Below are 18404 nucleotides of genomic sequence, written 5' to 3' on the forward strand. Positions count from 1 at the left end.
TCATAAATAAAAATAACGACGATTTACTATTTTAAGCTTGTACGAAAGAACGAATAACACAGATCTTATTCAGCTCCGGTTTTTTAATCACAATTAGTCTAAACAATTCAAACCAGACTACTGCAGAGTTAAACTTAGTGTCTCAAAAATGCAGTTCTACTATTACGTACATAAAAGAAAATACCAGCTAAACATACGAAATAAATCAACTAAGTGCTACTCATCTACACTTAATAAGCAAATGGTCAGTAAATATAGAAACATATTTACCCTCAATGAAAAACTTAAAACAATTTGGACTAATGCTAAAATAAAACTTTAAACATTATATAAATATTTAAGAATTAATGTGGGTTTTTTTTTCAACAAGGACAAAATATTTGTAAGTGGTAGTGTATAGTTTTTCCCTTGTCAGTTCCAAAAAAATGAGGCCTCAAAAAACAAAACTTATCCCTGCTAAAAAAAAAAACGCTACAACTAAGCTGGTTGGCTGGTCTTAGCTGGTTTAAGCTAGAAGTAGCTGGTTTTAGCTGGTCTCCCAAGCCTGACCAGCAAGAACCAGGCTGGATGACCAGCTTAGGCTGATTTGAGCTGTTTTTTGTTTGTCTGTTTTTTTCAGCCGGCATGTATAGTTTATCATAAGTTCCCAGAAAACAATTAATTAAATAAAAGCAATATTTCATACCACAGGCTTAAAATTAAAATATAGATTGCATGTCACATTTAACCGTGATGCCTCTAACAGTGCACAGCCAACTGATAGGACAGGAAGAACATAAAAGACAAAAAATATATAATAATAAAATAAATAAACAAAAATAAAAAAGAAAGGGGGAAATTTAGATGAACAAGCACTGGAAAACATCTTGTGTGTGTATAGGGATGTTTTGGGTTTGTCGGCACTAAGATGTTTCCCTTGATTCTTGATCAAAACATGACTTGAAAAAGTAGACAACCTCTTTACCTGGAAAAGACAGGATGTTACTCACAAGTTGTCAACATGCAGTTTTATGTTTTATGAATGCTTACCTTGACGTTTATGTCAGCCAGCTGTACAGCAGAGAACCACAGATGACCGCAAGAATTGTGCAACATACCATGATCATCATTTTCTTCTACAAAGGTGTGAGTGGGCAGCCAGTGACAGCATGATAATGATATAAGAAAATAAGAGGAAAGAATGATTGGGAAGGAGAGATTTGGAAAGTGTAGAGAACAGACTTATAGAGATGAGGTTGAAATTATGAGGGAGAAATGGAGGACATCTATACATGAAGAAAAACAGATGGATGAACAATTAAAAAAAATGCTGTGAGAAAAATGAAATGCTATTTGAGAATCTTACCATTGGTAGTCTACATTTAGTATATGAAAATATACTATAAGTGAAAGTGTAATTTATTATACAACACAATTGTAGCGCCCCTCATAATTTCCCAGCTCACCCTGCGTGCTTCTTGTTGGAACTTGGCAGCCTTTTTGGTGTCAGCCACAGCTCTTTCTACAAAACCCACCGACTGGTCCATGTTGCTCTCAATCCTTTCAATTATGCTTCCCTGTTGACAAATGAGAACAGAATGTTGTCCAACAACAGCTTTAATCATATTCGTAAGGACTCCAAAATACAGCTATAGCTTTGCTTTATTCTCCTAAGAAGACAAACACATGTACCTGATTCTCCACCAGCATTGCAATGTCCACAAACATGTCATGCAACTCTTTTATGCTGCTCTCTAGTCGCATAATATCTTTGTGTCGTGCCTCAATCTCACTTAGTGCCTGTTTTGATATCCCAGAGTCCATAATCTATAGAAAAGGAGAAAGTGTTTGAAAAATAAACATACGTTACCATTTAAAAGGTTGGGGTCATTTAAGTTTTTAAAAAGATTTATCTTATGCTCACAAAGGCAGAATTTATTTGATCAAAAATATAGCAAAAGCAGTAATATTGTGAAATATTATATATATAAAAAAAGAGTTTTCTATTTTAATATATAATTTATTCTTGTGAAGCACAAGTGAACTTTCAGTGTCCAGTGTCACATGATCCTTCAAAAATCATTCTAACATGCTGATTTGGTGCTCAAAAAACATGTTCTATTACATTTACATTTAGTCATTTAGCAGACGCTTTTATCCAAAGCGACTTACAAATGAGGACAATGGAAGCAATCAAAAACAACAAAAGAGCAATGAAATATAAGTGCTTTAACAAGTCTCACTTAGATTAAACACAGTACACATAGCAAGGGCTTTTAAATAATATAATAAATAAAAAGAAAACAGATAGATTAGAAAAAGAATAGAGCAAGCTAGTGTTAGAAGTTTTTATATATATATATAATTGCATAATAAATGAAAAGAAAAATAGAATACAAAAAGATTAGAAAGGTAGTTAGATTACATTTTTTTAAGAATAGAATTAGAATAGTGAGTGTTAAAGTTAGAGGGTCAAATAAAGATGGAAGAGATGGGTTTTAAGCCGATTCTTGAAGATGGCTAAGGACTCAGCTGCTCGGATTTTGTTGGGGAGGTCATTCCACCAGGAGGGAACATTTAATTTAAAAGTCCATAAAAGTGACTTTGTGCTTCTTTGGGATGGCACAATCAAGCGACGTTCACTTGCAGAATGCAAGCTTCTAGAGGGCACATAAGTCTGAAGTAACAAATTTAGGTAAATGGGTGCAGAGCCAGTAGTAGTTTTGTAGGCAAACATCAATGTCTTGAATTTTATGCGAGCAGCTATTGGTAGCCAGTGCAAATTGATAAACAGAGGTGTGACATGTATTCTTTTTGGCTCATTAAAAATTAATTTTGCTGCCGCCTTCTGGATTAATTGTTAAGGTTTGATAGAACTGGTAGGAAGACCTGCCAAGAGAGCATTTCAATAGGTCAGCCTGGACAGAACAAGAGCTTGAACAAGGAAATTATCTTCTATTATCATCAATGCTGAAAACAATTGTGCTGGTTACAATTTTTTGGGTAATTGTTTAGGATTATTTGATGAACAGAAAATCTAAATAACAGAGTTTATTTGAAATATAATTTTTATGTAACAATGTACAAGTCTTTAATAACACTTTTCAACAATTTAAAGTATCCTTAATGAATAAAAGTATACATTTCTTTAAAAGAAAATCGTACAACTTACACACAAGATATATTCTTACAACAAAACATCAAACATCAATGTCAAACAGAATCACTCACTCCTGCTGTGAATACTGCAGCGTTTCCTCCATCCAGCATTTCCTCCAGTTCTTCATCAGTAGTGGCTTTGCCAGCTGTAAGACATGATCCAACACTGGCCTTAAACATGCATATAAAATTGTGATCACTGATGTTTTTTATTATTTTATTATTATTCAACCCTAAAGTAGGGTCTGTGTATGTTGTTTGTCACTCACTGATCTCCAGCTGTCTTTGGATGCGCCCTTTGCTCTTTTCTCTAAACTCCACTTGGGCTTCATTGTATTTGGTCATCACCTCTACAAACTTCTTAGCAAGAATGGCTTGCTACAGTAGGAGATAAACACTGTATAAATAACTACTTGTGGAAATCCATGTGGGTTACTGGGAGGGCTAGTGGTTACCTGGGATTTCTTTATTCGCATATCTGCTGAAATCCTCTCCTCGGTGTTAGATGCCAAAATCTGCTCAATGCCTTTTGACAACATTGGTTGACAACATTTTTAAACTCAGAATTTATAGATAATAGTGATGTAGCATATTATCTAATTATTATTGGAAAATAATTATGTATTTTCTGCAACGAGCAAAAGTATAACAGAAAACTTACTTTTGAGTTTGTTGCGAGCATTGTTGGCCAGTTTCTTTATCTCATTAGTAACAGCCTCCAATTCATCCTGTGTCTCTGGTTGAGAAATGAGATGAGATATACTTAAAGCATGAAAGTGGAAAAGAGGCGATAGAGAAAAATGATAAATAATTTATAAACTGAAGGTTAAATGTGATTACACTAACTCTGGTCTGATGTAGGAGCAGAGAGGATGACAGAATACAGTCGCTTTATCTCGCCTATCTTTTCATCAATCTTGTCTATACTGGTGCGGATTTCTTCAATCTGTACAAATGCATACAGAAATGACTTTCAAATGTCCATTTAACAGCACTATTTAAAAAAAATAAAGGTTCTTTATCGGCATTGATGGTTCTGTAAGTAATCTTTAATATCAATGTAAATTTTTAATTGCACAAAGGGTGATTTATATTGGAAAATGGTTCTTTTGGCTTTTAAAACTTAAAAAAATGTTTCTTTTAAGAGCCATTCACAAAATGTTTCTTTTGGCAACCCAAAAAGGTTCTTCTGTGTCATCACTGTTAAAGCCCCCTTTTGGAACCTTTATTTTTAGAGTGTGTAACATTCAAATGTCCATATTAATTTTAATACAATGCATTTGATTCACTTATACCTGAGCAAAGAACTCATCCATAAACTCTTTTTTTTCCACTGGAATTTCCACATCATCAGGAGTTTGGTCTGACTTCTGTTTTGACAAACACAACCAAAGCAGAAAGTTTAATTAATTGACAGAAATTGTGTTTTCTCTGCTTAAATATTTGCTTTTTTAAAGATGGTTTAAGCTGGTCTTCCAGGCTGGTGAAATGCTCTGGTTACTTAAGTAAAGTACCTTTCGAATGATCTTTCCCGTTGTGTTGGACACTGCAAGACCACGCCAGAACTATATCATAGACAATCCAGAGAGTGGCCTCCAAAGCATACAAAGGTGTGTCAGAACACTCAACATACACTATAAGAGCCTGATTCCGTGCTGCACACCAGTCAGAGAAGACTCACCATTTAAGGGCATTAAATGTGTTGTAGACACAGCTCTTGCCTCTAAAATGGCATTAGTTACACTCGCAAGGATCAGCAAAGGCTCCCATCAAGGGGCCAAACATGAAGGCTCCACAGCTTTGCCCAGGGATGTGAAATCATATCCTTTGTATGCAAGAGAAGGTCCTTCCTCAGGGCTATCGGCCAGGGGGCTGCTGATAGCACCTGAATCAACTTGACAAATCACATCTGACTCCTCCAGAGTGGGGCCACCAAGAGGACTGAGCATCTGACTTCCCTAACCCGTGTGATGACCTCAGTAAGAAGAGCAAAGTGAATTGGGCACTAAAAGTTGTCTTCTGTGGCAAAGAGGTCCACCTCTACCTTGCCGAAGACAGGCCAGATTATTTGGACCATTTGAGGATGTAGTTTCCATTCTCTTGGAGCCACATTGCCCCTGGACAGGATGTCTGCCCCTTGGTTCAGTCTGCCCAGCACATGACCTGCTCTTAGTGTGAAGTCCCCCATTTGAAAGACGCTGCTAGCAGCTGAATAGTCAAGGAGCGTTCCATGCATCCGGGCAGAATCAATAACTGCCTCCAGAAAGACCACTTGCTGGCTAAGAGATCTTGGCCAAATTGATTCTCCACCCAAGCTGCTCTAGGTGGCTGAGCAGCAGCGACCTGTAAACGATGAGTTCCCGTTCTGATCTGGCTAAGACCAGCCAATCGTCAAGGTAATTCAGAATGTGGATTCCCATCTGTCTCAGAGGTGTCTGCACTTTGTAAAAGTCTGTTGGACCAGAAACAGTCCGAATGGCAGGAGGCCACTCCCTTGAATGTGAATCTCAAGAATGGTCTATAATGGGGGACCTTGGGGCATATTTGCACAAGCATCTGTTTCAAAGTCAGTGTCTTGAATGGCAGTCTCATTTGCAAGCGATTTAGATGTCGGAGATCAAGAATGGGTCTGAGCCTACCATCTTTCTTGGGAACGAGGATGTAACAGCTGTAAATGTAAGACTCGCTGTTCACTAGAGGGACCGTTTCCATGGTTCATTTTGCAAGCAGTGTTCGACTTCGGACCAGAGAACATGAGAATGATTATCCTGTACCATGGTTTGAATGATACCTCTGAAGTGAGGCGGCCTGCGAGCGAACTGAAGCGAGTAGCCTCATTCTATGTTTTAGGAACCCAACTTGTCACATGCGGGATATCTTTCCAAGCCTAACACTGGATGGCAAATGGTTTTAGTTTTTTGAATGGTAGTTCATGGAGTCGCCAGCAGAAGCCTCCTCCTCAGATCCCCTGAAGGAAATCAAGCCACTCGCAGCTGAAGAGGTCCGCTGATCCTCACGTATGATACAGGAGCTGCACCTGCGTGAGTTCACTCGATGCACTGGATGGCTGCAGGGGAAGGCAAAGGTTTCTGACTTCTTCCGCTGCCGGGACTCCTTCACATGTTGGCGAGCAACAGACTGGGCTTCTTTCTTCTTCCTCTTCAGCTTCTTGCTTGCAGAGTCAATGAGGATATGATCTTTATCGCTGAAGGAGAAAAATTCTGACGAAATTTCACTCAGAGAAGACTTAAATAGCAGTCGGCTCCACCCCTTTTGGAGGGTTGAAGTGAGATTGGTTTGTGCAGTTACATGACCATGAACAAATCAGGCTTCAGTATCAGAGTAAACAGGTGCTTCCTCATAAGCATCAGCAATGCAACGTGAGAGACTGTTCGAAAGGCAATGGCTCTCAACGTCCAGCTGGTCTCCCAGCCTGTCCAGACAACAGACCAGCTTGACCAGACTGGGACACCGACCAAGACCAGCAAACTACATTTAAGCCGTTTTTTTTTTTTCAGCAACCACTTGTTATTGTCAATAACTTAAAGATAGACTCCACTGCAATTTATTTTTAACAGAAATTAAACGTTACAGAAATGCAACACTTACTTTTTTTTAATACACAATTATTAATGGAAAACTTTATATTGAAAAAGATATTGTAAAGATATTCAGCCCCTATGACAGGGCAGGTGGACATGGATGGTGTGGATGCTTGTGTGCTTCCAATGCTTCATCTCAACTATTAATGTCAGACGCATTTCTAGGTGCTATTTTAACCTACCCGTTTATAATCATCATGTGTGTAACCTCCGATAATGACCGGAAAATTAGTGCTAACTTTAACAGTTAGATAACCTTCATGTTATTGAGCATAGCTCACTACAGTGACACCAGTTAGTCAATATTGAGCTCAGGACCTCCCAGGTAAAGGTCAAACAGAACCAAATCGGTCCGGGTGTTTAATAATAAAATCATAACTCATAACTTAAGAGGGAAAACCCCCGCTTACCGCTTTTAGCTGTTCCAGTCGGTCCTTCATCTTTGGTTCAATGTGTTATGAGACGTAAAAGATTTCAAACTGCTGTATTGTCAGTGTAGAAGAGCAGTCGAAAGAGCAGCGACGTTTTCAGATCGGATAAAAAGAAAGCATCTCGACTACAGCATGAACACACCAAGTTTAGAACAGCTCGGGATTCTAATTTTAAAATCTCTAGGGGAAAATAAATAAAAAAGAATAATAAGTAATAATGTTTTTATATTAAAAAAAGAAGAATAATAAAAAAGAATAGCGTTCTTCTTTTTTATGTAAAAAAAAAGGTCAAACTACGCCAGTGTCGTTCTCGTCTTCTAGTGGTCTAAGCCTATCCTCTCAGAGCGGATTAGAGCAACAGTTGTATGCTGGGTAGCTAATCTTCCTCTACCGAACTGCCGCTTTTTTCCACTAACACACATTTGATTTGAGTGATGTAACAGATCTCACACAGACGGCGAGGCCACGGATAATTTACTCCAACTATGTTAGTAGGACTGAGATTTAACATTAAACATGAAGGAATACATTATATAAATTTAAATAAACCATTAAGACCTATTTAATTCACATTTTAAATGGAATTAAAATAATAAAAAAATATTGAATTTTTGTATATATTTCAAACTATTTAACTTCTGTCATTCAACATAAAACAAAAAGTCAAGGTGGGCTGGGGTAAACTGAGGGACTTTTAAAGTACCTCAAAAAATGCTTAAAATCTATTTGCTTTTAAAGCAGCGACTGAAATAACATCTGTCAAGAACTGCAAGTATTTAATGTTGTTATTTGGACAAGAGTTGACCAGTTATTTTGTAGATTTCTCCTCACCAACAAAAACTGTTCAAAAAGAGGCCAAAGAATTATGTGTTGTCACAAAGCAGCACATTGACTTAAGTTGGTTTGACACAGCTTGGATGAGACAAAAACAATGATTTACCATCCCATTAAAAAAAAAAAAAAAAAAATTTAAAGAGCAACACAAATATATGAAAAACAAATTTAAGCGAAAGAAAATCTTCATCTTAAGCACACATTACAAAGCTATTCCAAATATTATCAATATAAGAAGAGGTCAGAGATTGTGAAAGATTTGGACAAAGCATTAATTTATTATTTACGGTCCACAAAAGTATTTAATCTTTGTACAGTTCTCACATGGACAAATAAAACGTTTTTAATAGTAAATATTGTGAGATAAATTCAACATACTTGAAGTGCTTCTGTTTGTTACCACTCTTTTTTTTTTTTTTTTTAAATCCACTGATGGTCAAAATATGAAAAGGAAGACAAAAATGGGAACGATGAATCGAATGCCTCAAAATGAGAACGTAACATTGGCCTCAAATTGGTGCATCATCCTTGATGGTTTTCAGGAAAAACTTTTGCTTTTACTTTTTCAACAGTTGCTGTGTGACAGTGATGCGGTGTTGAAATTCCAAAGTTAAAATGACAGCTTTGGATGTACAGAGAAATGTTTCAATGTGTGACACCACTTTAAGGCTGCTGTAGTTTACGGATATGGAAGTGGGAACTTAATTTCAAAACTGAGCATCTATACGTGTGCTCACACTGAAAAATCAAAAAGGATCTGCATCTTCAAAAAACGCTAGTCATTGGGCTTTGAAATGTGCTTTTAGCACAACAGTAACTGTCTAAAACCAAATCTTCCATGTGCAATTGAAGCTGTGATTACTGGTAAGAGAGATGAGACAGTCTGTGACATTTGTTTATCTGTACAGATAGTCAGCTTGGATGTTGGCAGCGATCTCCGCCTCCCACTTGTCTCCATTGTTGAGGAGTTTCTCTTTATTATAAAGCAATTCCTCATGAGTCTCTGTGGAGAACTCAAAGTTGGGACCCTAAGAAAAAGACAGACAGGTAAAGGTGGACATTAACTAGTAAATCTGGTCATTCAGAATGTATTTATCCTTCATCACCATGTAGATTTGAAATCAACCTGTAACCAAAATGTAACATTTATAGACATTTATGTTGCAAATAGAGTTGCAAATGCTAGTTTTCACAGAGGGTAAAAGATACAACCACAAACTTAATTTGGTCAATTTAAAAACACTACCCTTCATTCTCACAGTGTAAAATTGGTGTAACAACCCCACCCAGTGGCCAGAGTCTTACCCAGACATTTACTCGTAACGTTACCTCATCGAGTCACCAGGTACGCCAGTGAATGATTTTACTTCGTATTTGAAAGTAAACCTCTTTAAATGTATATATTATGTCTTTATATTTAGAGTACTGAGTGTACTTTTCTGTCCAGCCATACAACTAGCCTGGCTTATCTTTCGATTAACATCATACGTAATTCATGATATTTCCATAACAGCAAGATACTGATGATGATGGCAGGTAGCCATGAATTTCAAATTTGGGGTTTTACAAACATTATTGGTGCACCCAACCACACAACAACTCTTTGGCATGTTGTAAGGTTAGTCCACTTCCTCAATCCAATACTGTAACTGTATGGCGGTTTGTTTTCCCCTAAAAGTGGGCGTGAATCTGTTCAGAGACATTCTATGACACTGCGCCGGTTGTGCATATAGCAGCCAATCAAAGAGCTTCATTTGGGTTACATAACTCTTTAGTTTTCGGGAAAGAGTGGTATGCTTGCATCTGTCTTTTATAAATCTGATAAAACAAAAGACTCTTCAGAGATATAAAGGATGCAATACTACTCTATAAGTACTCAAGATTAACATGAGACTGGCAAAAACTGTGTGTTATTTCCCCTTTAAATTGTATTAATGTTTTATAAAAAGGGACATGATGCATAGTTGAAATGTGCTGCTAGGTGCTCACCTCTACAATAGCATCCACAGGGCAGGCCTCCTGGCAAAAGCCACAGTAGATGCATTTGGTCATGTCTATGTCATAGCGTGTTGTTCGCCTGCTGCCGTCAAGACGAGGTTCTGCCTCAATAGTGATGGCCTGAGAGAGAGAAAACATGGGGGTCACCTTGTACATTTAAATTTTACTATGACGCTTCTTACTCACATGTGTACTCAGAAAGAAGGGTACCTGGGCTGGACAAATGGCCTCACAAAGTTTACATGCAATGCAGCGCTCCTCTCCAGAGGGGTACCTGCGTAGCGCATGCTCACCACGGAAACGGGGAGACAGAGGGCCCTTCTCGAATGGGTAGTTGATTGTGGCAGGTTCACGGAAAAGATAGCTCATGGTCATTCCCAAACCTGCATCAAGACAAATATCAGGTCGACCTGCTTTTTCGAGTGCTGGGGATAATTTTAGTGATGACTTTATGGAAGTGCATTAAAAGTTAGAAGTCTCATGGTATCACTGACCTCTGAACAGCTCTGTCCACAAAAGTGTCTGAGCTGCACGGTCCGTGATGGACTTCATATCTGTGGCGTCCTCCAGATTATTGACATATTCTGCAAAGAGATAAACGCTACGATATAGTACAAGGTTTTATACTAAGACCATATTTTGTACCATGAGATACTTACTAATCCCTGCTCTGTGTGCCGATAGGCTGAGAGGACGTACAAGATTTTGACTAGCCAGAAATGACCCTAAAGAGTAAGCAAACGACATAATCACTCCTCTTGAAAACTTTATTTTGATTACATATATAGACATTCATAAATGTCACTGTTTCTGTTGCTTGTTTTACTCGTATATTGCTTCTAATAATTCAGAGACCCACCTGGCCTGGATACGGTGTAGACCACACGTAATGCCGCAGACATCTCAATGAAGTGCACTGTAAGAGATAGAGACATAGGGAGGGAAACTAGGGCTTGTTATTACAACATTAAACATTCTTGTGGTCAAATACTGACAATTTTTAATCATCTTTTTTCGAATTAATGATCAAAAATAGGCTAATCCACCATATTCAATATCACATTTCATTACTTTTATAATAATATAACTTTAATTGGGATAAAGGTTAGCTGTTAAGTTACATAAAATATAGGTAAAAATTGATAGCCTGAATGCACTGTAAGTCGCTTTGGATAAAAGCGTCTGCTAAATGCATAAATGTATTTATTTATAAAATGGTGTGCCATGAATTACTTCCCCCTTATAGAACGTAAACAAAAACCCATAACATTGGTTCCGATGACATAGCGAGCAGCAGCTATATAAATGAGGTTAACTTGAGTACCGCATATCAATTATCGCTATTTCATATAGCGTTATAGACAACATGTAATAAATCCAAAAATAATAAGGCAACTGTTTGACTGGGCAACACAGATACTGTAGGACCGCAGCAAGTGGTTTAGCACACGAGCACAAGCCGACTCCTTGGCTTTCTACATATTTACTATACAGTTTCTGCATACTATACAGTTTACTATACATATTTAATCCTTTCATAATTATATATAGCTCAGTGTTCTTAGCTTCTATGGCAGTGCAGTGTTTGTAGTAGCATAGCCACATGATGATTTCTCAAGGACTTTCAATGACTACTATCGTTCGTATAACTGTTATGCCAATGTTTTTCTTTTTTATATAGTGTTAATTACATCGGTTCCACAAAATGCGGTGCATGCTCACTCAAAGCATAGACAACCAAGGCAAAAAGTTTAAAAGAAGTTCACACTCACCGGACACTCGCTATTTGGCCTTCTGAACCAGAACAGCGGACGATTGAGGAAACGCACATGCAAAACGCCGGAAGTGATTTTTTTCTTGCAGACAAAATACATAAAATCCCTGAAATACTAAATAAATAAACACACAAAAATAATCAAATTAATAAAACCATCATTATTGCGAACGCGTGTTTCTCTATTACCTCATTACAAATTCACCACTGTAACGTTGTTTCAACCTCATTCTATTCTGTAGAGATGTAGGAAATATTTAAACCAGTGCAAAATACAGATTAAGACACACACACACACACACACATACTGGTTTTTGTGAATTACCAGGACACTGCAGCCCAAACAGGTGTGTTGGTGTATTAGGGGGACACCCCTTTCCACTTGCTGTACAGAGATGTGGTGAAGATCAAAAAATCTATTTTGACCCATACAACACAGATTTCACTTTAAAGTTTGTTTACACAAAACACAATCTATAATGTAACAACCTGAAAATATACACAATTATGAGGACAATTTATAATTTGATACACAAGCCCCACCTATGACACAAAACGTTATTATAAGGACTAAAGTGATTTCTGAGGACACTAGATATACAACACACAAAAGTGTCATTTGAGTGTATTAAAGGGACATACCTGATATATGAGGACTAATGGCTTAACACATACACAATAGTAAAGACTGTGTATTAAAGGGACATACCTGATATATGAGGACTAATGGTTTAACACATACACAATAGTAAAGACTGTGTATTAAAGGGACATACCTGATATATGAGGACTAATGGCTTAACACATACACAATAGTAAAGACTGTGTATTAAAGGGACATACCTGATATATGAGGACTAATGGCTTAACACATACACAATAGTAAAGACTGTGTATTAAAGGGACATACCTGATATATGAGGACTAATGGTTTAACACATACACAATAGTAAAGACTGTGTATTAAAGGGACATACCTGATATATGAGGACTAATGGCTTAACACATACACAATAGTAAAGACTGTGTATTAAAGGGACATACCTGATATATGAGGACTAATGGCTTAACACATACACAATAGTAAAGACTGTGTATTAAAGGGACATACCTGATATATGAGGACTAATGGCTTAACACATACACAATAGTAAAGACTGTGTATTAAAGGGACATACCTGATATATGAGGACTAATGGTTTAACACATACACAATAGTAAATACTGTGTATTAAAGGGACATACCTGATATTTGAGGACCAATGATCAGACTCAGAACATGGTGCACGCATTTTGCAAGTGTGTAAAATATTTTTGTATAGTGCTGTAAATATGCTACCTTACCTTTTATAGTGTGTATTCAAGGATGTACTATTTGGGAGTGACATAAGGGATTGTCTGTCTGTCTGTCTGTCTGTCTGTCTATCTATACACATAATGTAAATCTAGCCGGTTGTTTGCAGAAAAACCGAGAGTGGGTGATCATATTTAAGCGAAGAAACAACATTCAAACAAGCGGTGCAGACATAACAGTATGCACATTCTGTGAACAAAGAGCAAAGTTTATTTTGTTCTTGTTTACAGCAAAATTACTGTAGTTGCCCTTAATATTTTACATCACAAGATCATTTTGTGTATCAAGAAACATCCTGTGTGTACTGTGTGTAATGAAAAAACAAACGCTCTTACTGTAAGTGTAAAGAGAACAACTTAAATATTTTAACTGTTCCTAAGCATAACAGCTAAACTAAACATTGCTGAAAGCATACTGAATCCATGAACAAACTTTAACAGCAGAAGAATATTCTGCTTACATATAAACAAAAAGTAAAAAACAAAAACACCTAATGAGACTGTTTCTTTTTTAGGGTTAAGCCGCGATTCCTGACAAAATCCCTAATGTTTTGGAGCGTGCGAGTAGCCAAAGCTGGATGCTCAGCATTCTTGCACTGCTGGCATTCAATTTTAGTGGCGAGTTTACCCCTTGCTATGTGGTCGCGGAAATGCCTCTGTACTGCTGCAATTTCAGTTGGAGACCAGGCTTGTTTCTGCTTCCTTTTAGCATCATCCAGATTTTTTTCAGCAGAATTTTCATGATTCCCTACAAAAGAGGAAAACAGGTTCCTGAACCCTGGGTTGAACACTATGATGGCCAGAGCTCCTCTCCCTCTTCTCCCAACCAGCCACACTCTTACCAACCCTTGTCTTTAGTCAAGTCTTGTTGTATAGGTCACTAATCCGTAAGAGTAAAATTGGTTTTAACTGTTGGCCCAATGTTACATTCCTCATACATCAAATATCAAATTGTAAATAAAAGAATAAAATTAAAGACCTGACTACATGGTTGCTTATTTCCTAATATAGATTTAGGCCTGTCACTAGGGATGCAACGATAAACTGATTTCACTATTAACCGTGCTTTAATTCGTCACGGTTAATTAATCGTTAAGGCTTCTCAACACAGCGTTTCTTCTGCACGGAATAAAACTGCTGCAACTAAAAGTTTTTCCAACTGTGCGCTAGCTTAAAGTTCAGAGGTCAAGACTGAGCACTGAGAATGTGAACATGCTTACATTTCTGCACTATAATATGAACAGAAAGGACTGAAGATAAGTGTGCAATTTGAGGGCCATGTTGTATGTGGGTCCTGCAGCTTTTGACTCCTTGTTTTGTTCCAAAAGGATATGTATAGCTTGCTAATATTCAATACCAGAGATGTGTTTCTTTTTATTTATTTTCACCGTACTGCATTATTCATTTTCAAAAGGAGGCTATATTGTTAAGTCAAAAGCCAGTTAGAGCTTTTTTATTTTCAATGTTTCTACTCTGGTCCAAAAAAAATGAAAATACCAAACAATTTTGTAATATAGTTGATCACAACTTAAAGTGCATTTAACTACATTTGTCCTCTTTAATAGGGAAATACTTAGCTAATATTTAGCTAAGATTTTATATAGACAAATACTATTATTTTTTATTCTTATTTTTATTTATTTATTCATTATTCTGTTATATATTTTCAGTGTAAAATTATTACAGGACTGGAAATGGACTATTATTTGTTTTAACTAATAGTGTTTTGAAATGAATTAATGAATAATAATTACTGTGATAACTGTGAAACCGTGATTATTCCTCAGACTATAATCGTACAGCCAAAATCTATAATCGCTGCATCCCACCCTGTCACGATAATCAATATATCGACTTATCGCACAATAAATGTACATGATCTCAATTTTTGCCAATGCAATACATCACCATTTATATTTACATAAAAAACACAATAACATAAAACATAACATAAAACATAAAAAAAGGAAAAATCTGTAGATGGAAAAATCTCCATAACAGTTCTTCGTCCATTTGTCTTTTTTCTATTTGTAAGAAAATGTGGATTTACTATTATTATTAATTTTTTTTACTATTATTCAAGTTTTTTAAGGTATCTAATATTTGGACACTTAATTTTCATGATCTAAATCATTTATGAATTAAATGTTTGTTTATTAATTGAAAGTGTGTGGCCTTCTTGCATTATTATGCTGTTATATTATTATTTTACATTCACTGGCATAAAATGGTCTTAAAATGACAATAATATCACTTATCACAATTATTTTAAGGGGCAATATATCGACCAACAAAAAGTTATCATGACAGGCCAATATAGATAAGTAGTTCTCATTATACTAGTAGTATTCTCATCATACCTTGAGATGAGCCTCCAAAGGAAGTCTCAATATCTGTGAATAGACAAATAAAACACTATAACAAACAGTAGTATTGCTTGGTCTGCATGAATTGAATCAAACCTTAATGGATATGCTGGCTGAGTGAGGTAGATGCTCATACCATCTGAGGTGCCTGTAGGGTTCACAACAGGCCGCCTAGCTTTCTTCATTCCTGTGGTATGAATAGAATGGCTCAGAATAAAGGTTCTGATGGAACATACTCAAACATTTCATAAATTATTCTACACATTTAAGTGGAAACTGTAAATCTCTAGCAAAAAATCCTCCTTTACTATAAAACCAGCTAAAATGATTGATCTAGAGAATTCCCTAGTACAGTGTTCTTTCTTTATATGATTGTGTGCTTTTACCAGGTTGTTCATGCTCCTCCCTCCTGCTGTGATATTTGTCCTTCATGCAATGAGCTTTAAAAATAAATAAATAAATACATATTCAAAACATGGTAACACTTTATGGCAAGTGTGAATCTCATGAATTATCAGGAACTAACACAAGCTCAAAGTCTTTCATTCATGACTTCATGGATGAAAAACACCTTAAGGTTATGTTCACACTTAGCGTCTTTTTTCGAACTACCAGCGTCTGTTCTACATTATAACCCTATGGAGTAAACCGTTTTTTCAAAAAAGTCCTGAGCGCTTTTTTAGACGCCACCGCCGGCGTCTTTTTCCTTTCGCGTTTCCTTTCCCGTATAATGTCGTGCACCCACAAACGTCTTTGTGAACCGACATTCTCCTCCCCGGTAACTTCAAAAGCCAACGCAAGAGCCAACTTTCTCTTTCTCGACATTTTTTGCATCACACAGCACTAGGCTACTGTTGCAGCTGTTGTTATAGCAACAAAAGAACCGAACGCTGCCAGCGTTTTCTTTTTTGCTAAAAAAACGGCATTGTCAACTTTTTCTTGTCAAAAAAGACACTAAGTGTGAACATAGCCTAAGACATTAAGACAAGTACATCATCATGATTTATGTTTATTATGCATGATCATGATGTTTTCATTGTTCACAAAAAACAAGGTATTTACTATACATTGTAGATAAACCTATAGTCATGGCACATGATTCAAAATACAAAAAAACATTTTGTGCATGTAAGACTACTTGAATTATTAAAAGGAATATAGAAAAATAATAAATATTACCTCATGCATGCATACAGGCTAGAAGAGTATATCAATTAATGTCAGAACTCATGTTTTTCATTAAAGATGAGGTATCAAGCATGTTCATGTCTTCTTCATAGTAGCCTGTAGGAATATGGACAGAGCGCAACACTGGCCAATCACAGCACAGTGTGCAAAATTTGTTGACATCTCAAACAATTCATCACCACAGGCACTCACAAATCAGGCAACCAACTGGATCTGGTTTACACACGCAACTGCATCACAGACAACATCTTGGTGAGACCTCTCCATGTTTCAGATCATTTCCTCATCACTTTCAGTCTACAACTCTCTGCCCCTGCACCACCAACCCCACCACCAGTCACTTTCAGGCGAAACCTGCGCTCACTTTCTCTCGCCCATCTTTCATCTGCCGTGTCATTTTCTCTTCCCTCACCCCCACAATTCTCATCTCTGGATGTGAATACCGCAACGGACACCTTATGCTCCACTCTAACCTCTTCTCTAGACAATATCTGCCCTCTTTCCTCCAGGCCAGCACACGCTACTCCCTCTAACCCCTGGTTGTCTGAGGTTCTTCGTGAACACCGGACCGAACTCAGGGCAATGGAGAGGAAATGGCGCAAATCAAAAGACACATCTGACCTGAGTATGTATCAATCTCTCCTCTCTTCCTTTTCCGTTGATGTTCATGCTGCAAAATCTTCCTACTTCCACAACAAGATCAACAGCTCCTCCAACACACGATCACTCTTCAAGACATTCAACTCTCTATTCTGTCCTCCTCCACCACCACCACCCACCTCCTCTTTAACTGCTGACGATTTTGCGAACTTCTTCACCAACAAGACAACAACTATCAGCAGTCAGTTCTCAGCTCCTCACACACAGGAGCACAGACCGACCCCTTTCACAGCCAATCACCCTCTCCCCTCCTTCTCTCCGCTAACCGAGGAAAAAGTATCTACACTTCTCCTCTCCAGTCATCCTACCACCTGCCCTCTTGACCCCATCCCCTCACACCTTCTACAAGCCATATCTCACACACTTCTACCAGCTCTCACACACATCATCAACTCATCCCTCCATACTGGCACTTTTCCTACTGCATTCAAGCAGGCTCTGGTAACTCAACTGCTGAAAAAATCAACACTTAACACATCACTTGTAGAGAACTACAGACCTACCTCTCTACTTTTCCTTTCAAATTACTAAATGTAAATGTAAATCCAAATACAGTAGTCTTACATCCAAATACAGACTGTATATGTCACTCATTGTTTACACAGTGCAGAGATTGTGAATACAACGGTTAAACAAAATTCGGTTGCAACAATCAGGATAAGCACAAGTAATTACCATTCTGATTAGCTGTAGTGACCACAATCACTCTGCACTGTATAAACAAATAAGTGACCTATACACAAGATAGAATACTACTATGCCAGAGCATGTATTTGGTTTAGTCTGTGCATGTTTGGGACCCATTGACTGCCATTATATCCCAGATGACACACGCAAGTCTGCAAGATGTCTGTTAAAGATCTCTTGATCTGGAAACATCCGCTGTCTAAAAACTTTCTTTCAGATGTCAGTTTTACATACATTCTAAATTATAAACATCTTAAAGACATCTAACAGACGTCTATGTGACATCTAAAAAGAGACATCCAATAGACGTATTGCAGATGAGCAAATAACCTAAATAATACATCTTGCAGATGTAAATGCAGACGTCAAATAG

The 18404-nt window shown here is 37.2% G+C and overlaps 2 protein-coding genes across 3 annotated transcripts; both read right to left on the reverse strand.

Moving 5' to 3' along the window:
• Positions 1 to 523: 523 nt before the first annotated feature.
• Positions 524 to 7405, reverse strand: LOC132141964 (syntaxin-3-like). Its single transcript, XM_059551610.1, has 11 exons — positions 7151 to 7405; positions 4434 to 4508; positions 3985 to 4084; positions 3800 to 3874; positions 3594 to 3664; positions 3408 to 3516; positions 3211 to 3284; positions 1672 to 1806; positions 1446 to 1556; positions 1030 to 1115; positions 524 to 964 (listed from the first exon to the last, which is right to left on the reverse strand). Exons 1-10 carry the CDS (start codon positions 7178 to 7180, stop codon positions 1038 to 1040), a joined length of 858 nt encoding a protein of 285 aa, XP_059407593.1. The 5' UTR covers positions 7181 to 7405; the 3' UTR covers positions 524 to 964; positions 1030 to 1037.
• Positions 7406 to 8263: 858 nt separating this feature from the next.
• LOC132142596 (NADH-ubiquinone oxidoreductase subunit 8-like) lies at positions 8264 to 11862 on the reverse strand. Of its 2 annotated transcripts, XR_009434085.1 has the most exons (8): positions 11776 to 11862; positions 10863 to 10919; positions 10663 to 10728; positions 10498 to 10587; positions 10214 to 10386; positions 9995 to 10123; positions 8665 to 9033; positions 8264 to 8627 (listed from the first exon to the last, which is right to left on the reverse strand). XR_009434085.1 is itself a non-coding variant. In XM_059552582.1 (7 exons), the coding sequence occupies exons 2-7, from the start codon at positions 10903 to 10905 to the stop codon at positions 8902 to 8904; spliced, it is 633 nt and encodes a 210-aa protein (XP_059408565.1). In that variant the 5' UTR covers positions 10906 to 10919; positions 11776 to 11862; the 3' UTR covers positions 8264 to 8901. The 2 variants fall into 2 exon arrangements, 1 of the variants encoding a protein (XP_059408565.1); XM_059552582.1 differs by having other exon boundaries at positions 8264 to 9033.
• Between the last annotated feature and the right edge of the window lie 6542 nt (positions 11863 to 18404).

Source organism: Carassius carassius, chromosome 6 (assembly GCF_963082965.1).
Source record: "Carassius carassius chromosome 6, fCarCar2.1, whole genome shotgun sequence".
NCBI lineage: Eukaryota > Metazoa > Chordata > Actinopteri > Cypriniformes > Cyprinidae > Carassius > Carassius carassius.

Excerpts from the sequence above, each read along its gene's own strand:
- LOC132141964 (XM_059551610.1), bottom strand. The coding sequence starts at position 7,180 with ATGAAGGACCGACTGGAACAGCTAAAAGCG. Across the intron at positions 3,875-3,984 it reads TGCTCCTACATCAGACCAGA|AGACACAGGATGAATTGGAG; the intron begins GTTAGTGTAATC and ends TTTCTCAACCAG. Across the intron at positions 3,665-3,799 it reads TGCTCGCAACAAACTCAAAA|GCATTGAGCAGATTTTGGCA; the intron begins GTAAGTTTTCTG and ends TGTTGTCAAAAG.
- LOC132142596 (XM_059552582.1), bottom strand. The coding sequence starts at position 10,905 with ATGTCTGCGGCATTACGTGTGGTCTACACCGTATCCAGGCCAG. Across the intron at positions 10,387-10,497 it reads GTGGACAGAGCTGTTCAGAG|GTTTGGGAATGACCATGAGC; the intron begins GTCAGTGATACC and ends GTCTTGATGCAG. Across the intron at positions 9,034-9,994 it reads CTGTGGATGCTATTGTAGAG|GGTCCCAACTTTGAGTTCTC; the intron begins GTGAGCACCTAG and ends TCTTTTTCTTAG.